The sequence below is a fragment of the Cariama cristata genome, unplaced genomic scaffold (assembly GCF_000690535.1).
Source record: "Cariama cristata isolate BGI_N322 unplaced genomic scaffold, ASM69053v1 scaffold40258, whole genome shotgun sequence".
NCBI classification, from domain to species: Eukaryota; Metazoa; Chordata; class Aves; order Cariamiformes; family Cariamidae; genus Cariama; species Cariama cristata.
In genome coordinates this window covers 14,978-32,990 of record NW_009630348.1, presented here as the reverse complement: position 1 = coordinate 32,990, position 18,013 = coordinate 14,978, and the positions used below count along the sequence as shown (strand labels likewise).

The 18,013-nt window shown below is 44.1% G+C and overlaps 1 protein-coding gene across 1 annotated transcript in view; it reads left to right on the top strand.

Moving 5' to 3' along the window:
• The window catches only part of EXD3 (exonuclease 3'-5' domain containing 3), a gene marked incomplete at its 3' end in the record, with an annotated part of 65,982 nt that overhangs the window by 34,474 nt on the left and 13,495 nt on the right, over nt 1-18,013 (top strand). The window contains exons 10-11 of the mRNA XM_009705467.1: nt 12,399-12,565; nt 17,621-17,759. Of these exons, the coding sequence (XP_009703769.1) occupies nt 12,399-12,565; nt 17,621-17,759 (306 nt within the window). The remainder of the gene's footprint in view (nt 1-12,398; nt 12,566-17,620; nt 17,760-18,013) is intronic.

Here is an 18,013-nt window from a genome sequence, read left to right as displayed (position 1 = left end):
ACTTAATATCTGTAGGGAATTAAGCAGTCCATGCAATGCAAATGGGAATGATATTCAGGAGGTGATTAGTAAACGACATGTCTTTCGGTATAAGTCTGCATGTCAAATTATCTTTCACTCTGTGTTTGAGCGAGCTGTTTATTCAAGGGATATAATGGATTTCATCACTCAGATGTCAAATCTTGACTGACTGTTTTCCTGGAAGGTAGAAACTAAAACTAGTTTAACCAGCCGTTGTGTGGAGTCCCTTGCTAGTACTTCTGGCCTCTTTTTTAGCAGGAAATTAGAACCAGTGGGTGACTGGTTTTGTTCCTTCTGGCCTTAAAAGTCTCAGGGAGGAATCACCAGCTGAAATAAATTTTCATGATTCTACTAGTGTTGCTGCAACAAGGTGCTTGAGCTGAGGAGCTGTCCCACTTGAGCCCGGGTAGCTCCAAGTGTGGGTGTGTATATAAATATGCAGGAGCTACTCTCAGTCTCTATTTTGCCTGCAGTTTGCCTGTTAAGCTATCTGCAAAAGAATTGCATTTATCTTTCCACAACTTCAAGCAGCTTCCTAACAGCTGCCGTTTAAAAAAGAGAAGATTATTTATTTTTTTTTTCTTTTCCATTTCCCTTTTGCAAAATAGATGGTATTTAGACCTGGACCAGTGACAGGTTTAAGATCTGGTATCTGTCTTGTGAAGCCAGGATTGAGGGAATTGCTTTATATCAGTCGAGAACTGGCAGTCTTTCTTCCCCAGTGTCCACTTGTTGCTCCCTTCATTTCTCTTCCTGCGTTTTGTCCCCTGTTCAGGGACAGACCAGAAACTCAGTGGTGGTGGGAGTGTTTTGGCAATCCCTCTGCTTTTGCCCCATGCCTTTTTCTTTAGAGTTACTGTTCTTGTTGGGGGTCCCTGGGGAGAACATATAGCCACAATGTCATGTAAAAGTGTATTGTACCTAAAGGATTATGAAACCATGGAAAAACTGGACAATAAAAGTAGCAGGCAAAGTATAGATTTGTTTTTATTTTTCAGTTCAGTTTGGTAACGGTGTCATATATTTATTGATAGCTGAAATAACATCAGAGTTGCAAAGCAAAAGGACTTACTGATAGGGCTGATACAGAAAACAGGCACATCTGTGACTGTCTCAGGAAAAGCATAACGTAATTCTTCAGTTACGTTCTGCCTTCTGGATAGAGAGCAGTAAAATATGCATCTGTACTAATGAAGTTAGCACTGTTGATCTAAAAGAAATGGGAACTTCTCGTTTAACAAACCCACAGCTGTTGTTGGAGAAATACATGGGAAAAGCTAAACATGCAGTGTGTTCCATGCCTTACTATCTAAAGAAAAGTCTATCAAAGGATGATATATACAGTTAAATGCAAATACCTCTGTGTACCTCCTGCATGGCTTAGAGAGGATTATTTTCTGTAAGAACTGGAGGGGCTGGTGTACCTAATGATAATTACAGTAGTTTTATTTATAACAAATCCACCTGTTTCTAGATAAATAAATTGTGGTTAAGCACAAACATACTAGTGAATTCTGGTGGTATTTTACAGTAGGTAGAGAAACTAAGAAAAACTGCCATTGTTTTCCATACTATCTACCAAATTGTCAAAATCATCAAAAACATTTTTAAAAATCAGGCAAAATTTTCTCTGGAATGATGGAAGATGTGTTTGCTCAATAACTTTGGAAAAGCAGCTCACATTTACTTAAATGTGGATCCACAGGGCCAAGCTCTGGGGATTCAGCAGAAACTTATGGGAGCTGGGTGTCTGTGTGTTGCTTCAGTGAGATATTGGCAAGTAATTCCTTTGAAAGCTCAGGATCTCGATTTAAAAAGTTGTGGCCAAATAGCCTTTATGTGCAGACATATTAAGTGCTGGAGAATGAAGAAAGGAAACTGGAGACAACACACTAGGAAAAAAAAAAAATCTCCTTTAAATTGTTTTGCTATGTTAGAGATGCTTTCTGACCTTAAACCCCCTGCAACCAGACAGGGCTAGCTTGCTGTTAAGCAGTATAATTACATTTCTGTCACTAGCATGCATTCATTCAAAAGCACAACTCCATCAGAAAGAGATTTGATATGGTATAAAAAAGAGGCTAATTGGCTTATGGCTGTAGGTTGAGAGGTCAGTGTTAGAATGAAGAGTTAAGAGCATCAGCAAGCGCTTAGATTCAACTGATGTGCCCTGGTGGTATGTTTAATTCAAGAAACGGGAGAAGCATCTTAGGAGTAGGAAAAAATACAGAAAGGACTATTATCCAAAACCTTATAGGAATATGTGGAACGTACAAGGTCCTTAAAAGCTACATCAGGAGTCTAAAATACTAGTTTCCAGGATACCTGTTACTGACTGCAAACTGCATCAGCTATAGGATTGTGTACACTGCAAAGTAAAAGTGGGGACAGCCTGACTTAAAACAAGCAAATCCTCTTGTTCCTTTTGCTCCAAGACAAAGGGAACCCTGTCAAGATCACTGACATTGGCTTCTCCAGCAGAAATAGGGAAGGACAAAGAAGAGGATGGGACATGGAGCTTGCCTGCTTCCTGTGTTAGCACAGAAGGAGGGGATGGATTCAATACTTTTTTTAAAAAAAAAACAACAACAACAGGGCTCTGTACATACTCTGTTTGCAAGTGGGACACAGCTCTTATTTGCAGCTCTGTGGCATGAGACAATGCGATACTCTTGCCCTGTGGTAGTTTCTGCCTGCTTGGGGATGTGCAGATGTAGGGGGCTACATTTGCCCAGTTTTACTAAAGTCTTAAGCTTTGTACATAATCACACACATGCACAGATCCACTCTTATGTTCTTATCCAGCCAGCAGTAAAACTATCTGGTCATTCAATAATCATCCCAGATTATATAAAAACCCTGTAATCAATTGGTACCTGTCTGAGTGCTTCCACAGATAGATTCTGGATTCTAAAGGCCTGTGCAAATCAGCTGCCTTGCACAAAGATAGTCGGGCTATTTGCAATTGATAGTTTGGCTGTATTGTACTTTTAGGCAAGATTAGTTCACCAGTTCCCTGCCAAGAAGAGAACCACATAAACAGAGGATTGTTTAGAAACAAAAGAAGTTCCTCTTGACAGAGAAGTCATGTAGATGGGAAGAAACAGGAAACTAATCTTCCCTTGTTCGCTCTGAAAGAATGCATATCTCTGAGGAATGCTGTAATTATGGATTTAGGAAATCAGTCCAATTTGCCAGGGTGTGAATTTCAGAGTTCACTCAGTCAACCCTCTCAAGCATTTCTCCTTCAGAACAAAGAACGCCAGGAGTTTAAATGTACCAAAAGAGATTAAAGGAGAGAAAAATCTACTGCCAAGCTTTGCTTTTGGTAAAGATCCTGCAAAGATACTTGTTACTGCTTTGTCTATGAGCCAGACGAGGTTTGTGCATGGTAAAATAGAAATAAGTGGTAACCCATGTTTTTCCTGTGGGCATTTAGTTTACATAGACTAATGATGGGAAGAGTTAGTGCTCCTGAGCGTGTTTCCATCGTCAAGATTTTTGCTTATTCACTTTGAAGACTTTCCTAAATAGAAAAATGTCCCCTGCTGGGAATGCTGCATTAGCATGTTCTTAGAGAGAAAAGAACCTAAAACCAAATTCCTAACTATTCAGAAGCGAGCCTGGGCTGGAACAGATCCGTAAGCAGAGCAGAGCCAGGGAGAGCACTAGGTGTGAATACAGGACACGGCGAGGCTCGGGAAGATGAATGAAATAGCCCATGGTGAGTGTCGCTGGGGAGTTCCAGCGTGGCCTGGAGAAGGGCTTTCAAAGGCAGGTTGTGAGCTCTCACAAAGCCGCTTAGAAGTGAAGCAGCAGCAGCGGTGGAGAAGAGACCTGAGAAGTCTGATGTCGGTGAAGCTCAGGGCTGGTTAAAATGAAAGCAAAGAAATTAACTTGCTGCTTCTGTTCTTTGACAATGAACACAGGAGATTTTAAGTTAATTCCACTTCAGAGGTTACAGGCCTTTTAATTAAAGTGGTGCTACAGGTGAGAACCTGAAGCTCGTTGATGGCCAATCTTTCGTGCAGCTATTTCCAGAAGAAAAGTACAGATCTGAGGGGAATTGCCGTACATCAGGGATAAGTGTGGGCAGAGTAACGATGCATCATGGTGTAGGAGGACCCCTATAGAAGGCTGTTAAAATAATCCAGAGCCAGGACCAAGTAACAGGAGATTCCTGCTGTGTTACTCAGTCTCACAACTTGGAATTTGACCTGAGCAGGAAGAATGGAGTAGGGAGAGAACGAGAAAGAGATTTCTGAGGCTCTTTCCCCATCTGCAGATCCTTCCTCCTGAAAAGTCTGCATCGGCTGTGTGGAGCTGAGGCAGGCTGGATCCGAGCGGTAAATCCTCCCGCTCCACTGGGGAATAGAGGTGCTGGAATTCCACATCTTTTTGGAAAGGAAGGTGGAGCTTATGAATTCTCATTAGGTATGTGACTGGGTATGGGAACATTTAATTGAGTGATTGGTTGGGTTAACTGGTATACTGGTTTAGCTTGTTAGGGTTAATATTAGGGCTATCCAAAACAAATGGGAATACGTCACGGTGGCTTCAGCTCCTGTACATCCTGACAAACTGATGAAGTGTAATCCTGCAAGTTCATTTACCAGCAGCGGTGGAGACACAGCGACAGTGGTTTCATTCCTGCGGGCTCTTCCTCTTTACACGTCTGCAACTCTCGCAGTCCTGTGATGAAGCAGTGCTTTAGTTCTCTGTTCTGTCCCTGCAATGGTGTCGAGCTCTGGCAGTGTGTGGCTGTTGGTGCGATCCCTTGCTGTGCTTTTGTAGCTGGAGTGGAGTTCCTGCAGACAGATCTTGTAGTACGAGTGGATGTCATACACTTCTGCTAAGTTGGATTTTGAAATAATCACATTTGATAGTAATCCTTCAGGCAGCCTCATAGCTTAGCAGAAAGTTGTATTTTCCTAATGCGGACTTCCATGCTTCAAGATACAAACTAAAAGAGAGTTATGTAATGGTGACTTTGGTAGAAAGTTTATGAAGGTGCTTGGCAATTGTATAAACCTTCTTAGGCTTGAGAGACTAAGGAAATTATGTTAGGTCATATGAGGACCAGGCTCAGTGAACCGCAGTAGCAGTGCAGGTCACCTAATGTGCAGTATATGATGGGAGCCCTCACTTTCTTAAACTGGAGACCATGATTTGCTGTTTACCACAGTGACACTTTGTTCGTGTGTGTGTGTGACATAATGACAAAAGGCAGATAGATAAATGCTACTTCAAAATACACTGGGAAGATAAGGGTTGCCAGTTTGTCTTCAATGCACTGTGTTATTGGACTTAGACAAAGCATCTACTGTGGTAAGTAACATACAACTTTGTGCTCTGAAAGAGTTTGGCCAATTTCCCCATCCTCATTCATCTTCAGTCTTGCCAAGTGCTGGAATGCTCCCAGAAAATATCTCCAGCCTGCCATCGTGGGACCAAGAGGTGTGAGAAATCTGGAAGCATATCAAAACTGTGTGGCTTATGTATTCAGAACAAGTCCTTGGTCCTTTGCTAATCCCTGGGATGAATAATATTCAGCCACTCTAGGGCCAGGGTTAGGTTAGAATTCAGAAAATGCCTCTGCAGCAATTGTGAGAAAGGGATTTCAGGGAGAAGCGCAGACCCTCAGGACGGACTTCACACTGAAATGAAGGAAAAAGAAATTGTATCTTAAAAATCAAGTAGGGTAAAGTTACCTTTGTCTATTTGTTAAGGAATTGTATTTTTGTTTTTTATGAATGGCATGCACTTCTTTCTCTCTCCAAACAAAGGTTATTTTAATAGGCTTAGCCTGACTCTGTAGCTCACTAACGACATACATCTATAACATTCCCTGAACAAGTAGTGGAGGACAGAACAAGTATTGCAGGTGAATGCTGCCTGATTTTGTGTATCAGCATACCTGGAGTTGTTGTGGGACGCAGTTGAAGAAAATGGGTTAATTGTGGGTTAAAATGAAAAGTTCTGATCTTCCCACTGGGAAAGTCCCCAAAGTGGCAGGCTACACCTGCGCTGCTGAACAAGACCATTAACTGATCTGTGACCCCAAAGACAAGTGTCACTGACTGACCGACATGGCCTTAGGCTGCCTTCCCTCCTGCGAGATTTGTCTGAAATCCACAGTGACAGGAGCAGAGGGACGGGATCCCTTCGCTAATGCCATTCTGCACACGCAGCAGCAGTGGCTAATCAGACAGTACAAGGTGATTTTTCAGGACAGCATTTAAGTGGCTGCATTTGTATGCTGGTGGGTAATAATCATTTGGTGTCAGTGCTGAGCTTTACCGTCTTACAGATAGATGTCTCACCGTGCCCTTTTTACTAAATCTGCCTGTGTCCTGAAGCATCTGCAATCTGGGATTGCGTGTACTTGAGCACTTAGAAGCAATGTTGTTGTAGAGTATTACACCTTCGCCATTAAACCTCAGTTTGTGTCTGGACTTGTGCCTTCTCCAGCCGAGAAACATTGATATCCATGTTCTGGTAGCTACTGAAGTGAAATCTGGTAGTGATCGTGTGAGATTCACTGAGGTAAAATGTTGTGTGCGGAGACTTTAATCTCTGAAGTAGGAATTGTCGCGTGCCCTGCGGGGTGGAGCCCTTGCCAGCAGACAGTTTATCTGTTGTTTGGCTCTGTGAGTTGGGTGAAGGTTGTATGAAGGTTGTCCAATGCTGTGCTTAAAAAAAAAGTCTCAACCTCATGCTTAATATTTTTTGAAAATACTCTCTCTTCAGATCTGACTTGGAAAGCAGAGTTCGTGCTTTACCTCTGCTATATACCTTCTCTCATCTGTGGCAGTATGAGCAGATTTTGGAGACATGATGACTTCATTTGGTAAAGATGAATGACTTCCCTCAGGGGCTGCCTGACAGAAATTTGGAAGGAATTCCAATGCAGGAAATGTATTTGGATCTCTGTGTAGTATTGTTGAGCATGATCAGGACCATCCTGTATTCTGGGTAAATGAGATCTTGGGTGTTCTTTGCCCGGGAGGTGCTTGGTACTTGAAAGCAGCAGTCGCTGCAAGAAGCCACCTGTCTGTGTGGAGATGAGTCTCGGTGCTGGGGAATGCACAGCAGTGCTAATCGCAGAATCAGAGTCTAATTTCAGTTTGAAGGAGCCCGTGGAGGTCTTTTCTCTGCCCTCCTGCTCAAAGCAAGGATGACTTAGACAAAGGTGTTGCAGGGCTCTGCCTGGTTCCACAGCCCTTCTGGACCCATTGCAATGTTTAGCCACTCTCAGTGTCACCTTTTTTTTCCTTTAGGCCTGGCTGGAATTTCTGGAAGGAGCTGACTCCATCTTCTCTATGATCGCCCATGATAAAATTAAAGAGAGCAATTATATTCCCCCATATCCCCCAACTTAGCCTTCCCTAAGCTGAACAAGCCCTGCTCCCTCATCATCTCCTTTTGCATCAAGTGTTCCAACCCACTGACCATCTCAGTGGCTCTTTACTAAACTCTCTCCTATTTTTCAGCATCTCTTTTAAACTGAGGTGCTGAAACTAGGCACCATGTCCAGGTGTGGTCTCACAAGTGCAGAACAAGTGAGTAATCACTTCCCTCAACCTGCTGGCTGAAACGCGGCTGGCTGTGCAGTCAGCAGGGTGAATTTTAACAGAGGAGCTATAAGGTTGTTTTTTTTTTTCTTCTGGCTACCATTTATTAGTGGTGTCTGGACTTCTGAACGAGAAATTGCATTGGCAAGATTGTGTGAGCTGCAGAGAGAAAAATGGAGCCAGATGCATCTTGTCACACTACTAGCTACTCATCACAAGCTAGCAGTTTCATTCAGGTTGCCCAGGAACAATAAGCTCCTTGTGAGGAGCCCCAATACAGCAGCAAGTTGGCTTTAAGAGTTGCCTTTGCCTTGATCCGTTGAAGTTATATCGTAAGTTATACTCCTCTGAATTGCCTTTTGGAAGAGTCTCTCATGAGGAGACTGGGAAGCTGGGTCTCCTGATTCACAAAGCTGAAGTTAGGTAGTGTGAACATGCCCCAGGGAGCCACATTGCCAAAGCTTTGTTGAAAGAGAGAAGAAAGACCACTTCCCCGCCATTGATGTGGTAATGGCCTCCAGAACACTGAAGTGTGGCTCTGTCAATGACGCACTGATTGCTATCTGAAAGTCAGTCTTCTGGGATATGAATGGAGGCTATTTTGTTCTTCAGTTCATAAATTAGTGCATCTGAGTAGCCAGTGCCTGTGAGCAAGAGAACAGCTCGAGTGGTGAGAAAGCAGAGCTTTCTCATGCTTCTGTCTTTGTGCCTTGGCCATGGGTGAGTGGCCTGCTGTTTCTGAACAAGAAACCCTGTTCAGAAGTGAGTGTGGGTAAAGTTGGCATCTTTTATCCCTGTGCCATCTATGTAGGATATCCTGAAGTCAGGATCCCCCTTCTGTCACTGAACAGGCTGTGACCCTGGTCTGAGCTGGCTTTGAGGGTCCCAGCTCCAATCTCATGCATAAAGGACTTCTTCAATGACACGCTAATGATGACAAACTATTGCAGCATCTCTGCATATAGTACAGGTGGTGCCAACTTCCAAACAGAAATCTCAAGCATAAATAAAATAAAGGTACAATGAAACCAACACAGTAAGATGTTCCAGAGAATCTTTAAACAAAGGTGTCTGCACAGTACCTGCAGCATCACAGTGAATTTAGAAATGCTGTTGGTGTCCTCCACTGCTTGCAGTGGTTTCGTCCTTTCAAAGTCCAGGTTTCTTTTTCCCCTTTTAAATTGACTGGCTTTAAAATATTCTGCTTGACATTTTCTCTACACTAACAGGATATTTTTTGTTGATTCTGGAAGCACTTGAGAACAGGGGAGATTGGCCAAGACATTCAAAAGTTGAATTAAAATCTGACTCTGCAAATAACCAGTGTCACTAATGTGAATAACTTCACTCTTCAGTAAAAGATAGTGAGGGAAAGTGGAGAATTGTATCACACAGAAATGCAACTTAACACATACAGATAAAAGTAATCTGGGCTTGGCTAGGGTGACTTCCAAAGAAGATATTCAATATTTGGATCCAAAATTATTGATAACAATGAAGGAGTTGCTGGTAGGTTAAGATCAGGACATTCCTAAGCTTCCTCTGCACTGGTTGTTGTGAGCTTTGTAAAACATTCGACTGGGTAAGAACAGGATTTACGGGTAGGTAATCTGCAGCAGTCATTTTGGAAAGCTTTAATCATGGGCTATTGTTGGTGTCAGGAGTTTTTGTGTGTGCCTGTGGATTAAAGAACGTATGATATGTCTAGAATTCAGAGAGGGATGTAAACGAGCCTCATGGTATATGTAATCTTTTCCTGCTTGGAGGTGTCGCTGATGTTGGTCAAAACAACTGTGCCAGTTCCCTCTTGAAAAGTGCTCATTTACTGAAAACAAAATACATGAAATGTCATCCCTAGTGAAACATTTGTCTCTGCATCTGTGCCCACATCTTCTGGGGCCAAAGTTTCCACATTCTTGCTTCTTGCAAAGCTGTTGCGGTGGAAGCCTTTCCCCTTTATAGCAATGTTGGTTTCTTTCAGTAAAAAACAAACAAAGCTATTTTGCTTTTCAGAATGCAAGATGCAATATCTCTGGAGAGATTAACCTTCTTTCCAGAGTTGTTTTTGTGATTGAAAGAATGAATCTGTTATCATTAAAATAATTTAAAAAAAATCTGCACCTCATTATTTCCAGAAATAAAGCTGACATGATGAGATTTATTAAGAATTGACTCTGGGTGAACTGTAGAGAGATCCAACCCCAAAGACTTTGTGTTCTAGAAAAAAGGCAGAAAGACAATAGGATGGACACAGGGGAGACGAGAAGAGGGAATTGCTCTGTGATGTTAATAAGAAAATATGCTCTTTTTGGGAAGGAGTCTTGAGAAGTGGCTTGGCAAACGAGGCAGAGGAAAAGTTACTCAAACCTCCTTCATGTGTTAGGTGCTTGGCTGAGCTCAGTTGCATGAGGCAGAGATGTAGGAGATGCACAAGGTATCTGGACTGGCATGGCCAGAAGGAAAGATTCGAGGGGAAATGTAATGGGCAAGAAGCATTACAATTATAGCTTATCCTTTCCTGCTCTGCCCCTTCCCTCAGTTCCCTCTCCTGCTTCTCTCCAGTAACTGAGCCCCTGGTTAGGTGCTGGACCCCAGTCCTGCTGACGCTGGCTCCTGCTGTGCTGCCAGCCTCTTCGGAGCAGCAGGAAAAATATTTCTCCACATATCCATGAGGAGAAATGTGGTTTGGCATTTGGCAGAGTCCACAGGGGTGGAGACGTAGTGCCAAGGCGGCAGTTTTTATCAGCAGACTGGCTTCTGGTGTGGGCTACCTGGGATGCAAATTTCTCTGTGGCATTTCTTCCAAGTCTCTACCCCCTCCTGCACCTCTATGAGGGTGGGTCATTCTTTTTTTTTTTTTTTTTTTTGCTTTTTTGCTTTCTTTTTTCTTTCCCTTTTACCATGGGGCCATCACAGGTTCGTTTCCTGATCTCTGTGCAGGGTGTCTGCTTTGAAGACAACTTCTCACCTTTTAGTTACTGAAAGAATGTGAGGAATGAGGCTGCATGGCCCCAGCCCACCGGGCAGGCAGGCTGTGTTTGTACACACCGTGGGGAAAGAGCAAGGTGCCTGCGGTCCGTGGGAGCAGACTCTGACCCTGCAAGACCTTTGAGGTGAGCAGCGAAGGAGAGATGGCAGTGGCATGTGCGGAGGGTGGGGATGGACTTGAAGTGCCCATCTGAGCATTGGACTACACTGAAAAATAACTTGTTGGTAGTGCCAGCAGCAATATAGCCATATAGCTACAGATTCTGATCCACTATGTAGAATTTCAACTTGTTTTAGCAATTAAGTTTTCTTGACAATATTAACTTCTAAGGCAGATCCATGAGTAAATCAGTCTGGGAAGAGGAGTGGGTTGCTGATCCGGCTGCAGTGGCTCTGGGATATTTGCAAGTGCAGGTGGGTTGGCTGGGCAGGAGGAGTGGGTTATTCCCACCCCCGTGTAGCTGTCATGACTATCAGTGTCACTGTGTTTGTATTTCCTCTTACTACTGCATCTGCCAAGGAGGTGAACAAGACAAAAGAGCTTTGGTGAATCCACTGTCGCAGACCTGTTTGTCTGCCCTGCCCCTTGCCGATAGCTGTTCCCTTGTGCCAGGGTGGGCAGCGTGCCGTGCTGCAGCCACTGTGCCTCACAGCTGGGTATTTGGGCTTAAACCACAGGCAGCCATGAGTTTGTGGTTGTGCCCCAGTGTGCTGAGGCGCGAGCACACGGAAATGGCTGGGAAGGGGAAACGTCCTAAACTGCCCGTCCTGTTTGCAGGTGTATGTAATGCAGGGTCCTACAGCGGCACTTGGGATCATTGTGTTGATCCGTATGGCTGAAGCAATAATCCGGTTATCACATCCACAGAGGCCTTGAATAGACACAAAGGGAGGAATTTCTTGCACCTAACCCTGGTTCTTCAAAGCTGGAGCGACTGATCAGTGAGGATAAAGTAGGACTTTCAGAGCACATTTCGTACAACCTGTTTCCGATGCAGGATGACAGCACTCACACGCTGGACCCCATCTGCAGTGCTGGCTGGGTCCGTGCTGGTTGCACAGGACATCTGTCAGCACAGCGTGCTGTTGTATGTTGCCGGAGGAGGGACCTGGTGCCCTTTTTTTCCCGGTGGTGTGTGCAGATTGGCTGTAGGCTGATGAGTGAGCCTTTTCCTCGCTGTGAACACCAAAGTCTGTCACTTAGAAAAGCTTTGCTGATGTGTCCTATCTGTAACTCATGTGTGACTGGCAATCCTGATTACCTGTGGAAATACCCCATGCTACTGGAGAGAGACTCAGCCATCTTATTGCCTCTCCCATCTTATCAAGTCACAGCATCACTTCAGGGCTGTGTACAGGTACAAAATGAGACTAAATCAATCCAAACTCTTACCCCTTCCGTAATTACCTGCCTAACGAACCCAAAGACCTTTACTGTCTGGTCAGTCACTAGTCCTGATTTTCCTTAATATAATCGGTATCTGAGCAAATAATATGCTAGTCATCAATCAAGCTAAATGGTATTGGTTTACCCTTGTTTCTCTGTGCTGCACCTGCAAAGTGGTATTCCCTGAACAAATAGCCACGCTGTCAAGGGGACCCAAGTGCCCTGATGAGCTCTCAGTTAAAGTCTGTGCTCTTCATCTCTTGGCACAGAAGTGGGTTTGAACAAAATCACTCCTGCAGTGGGAGGATTCTTGCTCCTTTCTGCGCTTGTCCAGGACACACTGGAGTTTGCTGTCTCCTGAGAGGGGGTAGAAATACCCATAATGGAATTGCACTGACAGTCTTCCTTCACCCTTCATTCCCTTTCAGAGCACAGTTGGAGAGAATCGATGGCTTCAGGGGCACCTGATACAGTTGCTAATCAGTTACTGTGATTTGAACACAGCAGCAAGATGGGCGCAACGCTACAATTTTCCCAAGGAGATGCTACCTTATGGAGTGACTGATGAGCTTCAAAAGCTTCAGATCCAAGACAGGTAAATACTCTGTTTTCTGCCTTTTCGATGTAGATTACTTATCACGCAAGGACCACGTATTTGCTTAAAATAATCTGTCATAATGCTTCCGTGGGGAGATAGTTTTGCAAAAACTTCCTCCATTTTCTCAGATCACATCTTGGCCATGTACATATTCCATATGCTTTTCATAAGCCTGTAAATGTCTGTGAAAAGTGCATTTTAAACTCACTCCTGAGTACTTAGAAGCAGTATGAGATTGCTTCATGCTGCAGAGGGGTCTTCAGACCCCCTCTGCCAGAACAACAGCGTTGATGAAATGATGCGGGTAGGATCTGAATATGCATCTATTTTACTGAGTTAATTACACATCTGTCAAAGTTTTCTATCTATTTCTGCATCCCCCACTGTACTGTAATCTGGTTTAATGCCTGTTAGGAGACTTATGGCCAAGAAAATAATTTTGAAGTTCCTTATATTTTTCTAATTGTATTTATTTTCTTCCTCTTTTGACAGCTTATAAACCATTTTTTATTCCAGTCTGAAATTTTTGCCTCATCCAGAGCTTTCAGAAGTAATGGGAACTTTTGACATTTGGGGTCAAATCCCAGAAGAGTCGCATTAATTGAATTTGAGATAAAACTGGACTCTCTGGCACAAATTTACCAAGTGAGCTTAAGGAGCCTTTAGCCCCCTAATTAGTGTCTGTCCCCTTTTCTTCTTCTAATGCAATCCCATTAACACAGTGCCGTACTTCCTCTCCTGCTTTCGGATCACCATGTTGTATGCAGCAGATTAGCTTGCAATAGCCACAGTTCCTTCCCTGATGGGAGCTTCATCCTGTTGCATGACCTGAAATGGAAGTCCAAAGGCAGAGGTAAAAAAAAAAATATAGTTGAAAAATCCTTATATTAAGAAGGGTTCTTACGGCTCCTTGATTTCAAGTGCACAGATCCCAGTCAAGGATCTCTGTGAGCCTGCTGGTATAGGAGGAGCAGAGGGGAAGGATGGAGGGAAGAGGGTGGCCAGGTTCCATGCTGTGTGTAGACAAAGCTATGCGAAGTTGAAAAGAGGCTTAAAATTTAGGAAGGCACATACAGCCACCTAAACTGTTAGGAGCTGTCTGATCCCCACAGCAAGCTAGATCTGGAGGAGTACCAGGTCTTTGTAGTTCTGGTTCTGGATATTCTGTGCTGTGTCTCTTTGAGAAAATGACCCAAGATCATCCTTTTGGGTCATGCAACAGTATCACAGGCAGTCACTCAACTATGCTGTATGGAGGAAGAAAGGCTGTACTTGAAAAAATGACTCAATGCAAATGATTTGCTGAGTCCCAGTAATTCACTTTTATACTCTTGTGAGTGACAGTGTATCTGCCATGCTTCGGTGACTCTGTCCACGATGTGTTTAAGCAAGTTATTCAGAGGTAGCCATGTCTGGCACCCTTTTTTAAACCTTTTTTTTTTTCCTGCAGAAAGGTCTGCACATATGTAGGCTACTGCAAGTCTTGAGAAACTGCAGAGCTTGCAGAGGATACTGCATGAGGGTCCTGTTAGGATCTCACCCAGGACTGCACAGGAGATGTGGAACCTCGGGCTCGATGATGTCTGGCTGGTAGTCCCATCAACACACAGCATGGTAGCCTCTGTGCCCACGCATGTTCGTGAGCCGAACTCCTGCAAGGCTGCAGGCTACCACAGTCCTTGGGTTCAGAGTAATTGCGCAGTCACCTTGCTGGCCTGCTACAATCAAGCAGCATTTTCTCTGCTCCTTCATGTGCAGGAATTCATCTAATTGGATTCTGTGCACAGAAGAGGACTTAACCCTGAATGCTCAATGCAAATACAGGAGAGCTCTGGGCTGTGTGGTTGGAGTGCAGCATAGCTCAAAGCCTTGCTGTCATTCGAGGAGCAATCATGTGTTTCCAGGTAGAGTCAAGGCTTTTGTCAAAAACAAAAGAGAGGAAGCAGTGATAATTTTGGGGTTCTTTAGGACTCTTCCTCTTCTTGTGCACATCAGTCACCTTATTCCAGACTGTTGTGCTTGACTGGACATGGCAACACTTGCCTATTTCACTCTCACTTGTGAAATGTGTTGTTTGTTTTTTTTTAACATGGAGATTGGTGTTTCTAGTTCAGAAGCTTGGTGAGAGTAGAGGACAGTTTGTGGGAAAATCTTGACCACTTCTGAGAGGTAACTGTTTACAACTTTGTGCAAACTGATAGCCCATATATTTAGCATCCTGCAAACATAGCCCTTGAAGCCTGTAATACGAGGGAGTAACTTTCTATACAGAATGGAACTTCTCAGTGTATGTGTTGGAAATCTGAATCTGGTCTGAAATGGACTGTGTGTCCAGGAGGAATTGATGATGACATCGTACATTGCCTGTTTGGGGAGGAATAAAGCCAGCAGAAAGCTGATGATTGCTGCTCCCTGGGTAGCAAGTTGGACACTTTCAGCGCCATGCTCTTGGTATGAGAAACAGAGGCAGGGTCCCTCTTGGCATGGCTGTTGCACAAGTCTGCACGCCCATGCTCATCTGCTACCTCACGTGGTCTGGGGCTTTCTCCCGTTAGTGCAGAACATGCAGTTGTATGCACATGGTTTGGGTGGTTCCTTTTCCCTTGTGTTCTTAATGCAGGACTTTCCTACTGGTGCCGTATGTCAGAATTATGTGGCTGACAGTTAGGATCTGTCACTGACTGCCTGGTTAATACCGACACCTCACTAGGGAATAAGGAGACCATTTTAAGAAGATGAAGCCTGAGACTCAGTGAGGTTACCTGCTCTAACAGGTTTATCATCAGGTTTGTTGTCTTCAACGTTACAGCAAGTTTCCATCTCCTGGAAGAGATGTTTGTGCAAAAACTGCATCTTTCATAACTAAAAATCATATTCTTGGAGCATAGATTAGACTAACTTGAATTACATAGAAGGTGAATGAGAACACGGTGTATTATTATTTTTTTAATGCTGATGGTTTTGGGAGGGTCTCACTGATGGCCTTGAACAGCTCATGTGCTGAACTTCATGCGTCCGGTCTTTCTCCTAGTGCAGATCTGCACTGGTTCATGTTCCAACCCCATGTAACCTCAGGAAATATGACACAGATGTAATCACCCTTGAAATACTGTCTGCAAAGGCCCACTTCTCCAGATGGCGCATGGCTTTCCTAGAGCACAGGAAACTCTTGTCTGTCTAGGACATGCTTCTGCTGAGCTCTGCTGCATTGCTGGAGCTGCCATCCTCCTCCCTCCTGAAGCTGCACCAGCCACCAGTTGGGAGCCAGAAGGTTTTTGCATGAGGGGTAGTCCCTCAAAATGTAAAGGGGTGGTTAACAAGAGTGTGACTTCACCACGGACTCTGTGCATCTAGAAAGATAAAACACATCACTACATCTCTCTGCTCTGGGAATCCTGTGTCACGTACGGGTGACATGAAGGCATGCCAATTAGGATGTTCTCTGCCATTCATGAGGAGTTTTGACAGATAAATAAAACCCTTTGTGCCCCAGTTTGCTCATCCAGTCATGATATCAGCTGCAGTAGCTGCTATGAAATCAGCGGAGCCGTGGAACCTAATAAAACAGTCTGTCTACCTTATTTATTGAGCTAAGAAAGCAGCAGGTTCCCAGAGAGGGTGTTCACGCTGTAGAGAACAAGGTGGCACCAGCATATAGATGACATCATCTCTACCACTGGTCACACTACATGCAGCTCCTGAACTCTGCAGGTGAGAATATTCCTGGAGACCTGAGGCTGCACACCTTCATTAAATATTTTACACAAATATTGACTTCCCCATGCACACAAACCCATGGAAAAGAGTGTTTGTACAGTGAAAGCTGCTGTGCTACAAAATTAGTCACGCAATCCCCTAAACATAAGGTTAGTGAATAGTTTCTCAAACAATAAACCATTTCAAGTCTCTATGGGAAAGAGACTATCCAGAAATTTGTGATATGTCCAAAATAGCTAGATATTTTTTACTAGTTTCTTTCCTCTGATTGCATCATCTGGCTGAGACAGCATAGCAATATGCTGACCTTCCAGTTACAAGGCCATTTCAAGAGACTCTGCTGCGTTTTGAAAAGAAAATGTGCTGTGTAAGATCCTGTTATAGGAAATCACTTAGCTCATTTCTGCAGGCATCTTCCAACATTCCCAGCGTATTAATACATAGATACTGAATTTCTCTGTGTGGTGCCATCTGAAACCCAAATGGAGGGAGTAGCACAAGCAAGGCACTCGATCTGTGGGTTCAGCTGGCTGTCTTCCCCTAAATACAGAAGGTTTTTAAACTTTATTTCTGAACTTTTCTCATTTCATCCCTGTGCAATGTAGGACAAATGTTCTTGTGCAACCTGAGTGGATATTTTACGGGGAAGGGCATGGAGGAGAAGAAGCTGGATAGCATCAGGGAGGTCCGTGAAGCCTTTGCAAGCCATTACACTATAAAATGATGAGGCAGATTCACCCATTACCAGCTGGCAATGATCTTAGTGTGGAGCACTCTGAGAGTCTCTTTCTGAGCCAGTTTACGCTGTGGGGAAGTGTGAAGCTCCTGTTTGGACACAGTGCTGGTCAGAGCTGACTTTTCTGTTATGTATCACACCGTGGGAGCTAGCAGAATTCCGTGTTAACCTCGAGGGCAAAAAGCAGTAAATCTAAAATGTGTTATCTCTCAGTGTGGAAACAGCTGCCCAACTTTGTCATCCAAGTTGCATCAGTTCTGGGAAAGAGAGCTGAGCATTGAGGACAGGGCTTGGGACTCTTGACTCCAGCAAGTGTTTTGGTTTGGGTGTTCTCTGTGGTGGGTACAGTGCATGCGTGTGGTGAGGTCTCGGATACAATGCCATTTCTGTAATAGGAATAAAAAGAGAGGATGAGTCAAGATGAGAGAGTCTGAGATTACAGAGAAAGTGAGGAAAGAGAGGGTAAGAGAAAGAGTTGAGTGGCATGAGGAAATAGAGGACCAGGGTGAAATGAGGAGCTTAAGACTTCCTGACGTTCCTTCAATCCAGGATTTCCTCTCATTGCATGCCTTAAAGCTGTTGCATCTGATTCCATGCAGGGTAGAAGAGGCCGCAAAAGCAGATAATTATGAAGAGAGTAAGAAGAAAGACTATTACCAGCTTCCTATTCCACGGGCAAATATTCACTTCCTGCAGACATGGGAAGAGACGCTGCAGTGCTGGGAAAAGGTGCTGCGGGTGAGCGTTACTCTGGTATTTACTTTGCAGGGTCAAGGAGCAGAAACTTCATAGCAGGCTGGTACGCAGGGTTGTATCTGGGCTACTGCCATCAAATGTCTCCCTCCCCAAGTCAAGAACAGCTCCTTCCTTTAGGCTCGTCTGATTTGGGGAACGTGTTGGGAATGGCTGTGCCAGGAAAGATCCCCGCAGGGGTAACTCAGGTGTACTGTGAAAGTTACTTGTCTCTGTAGCAGTTTGCACACTAGCAAAGG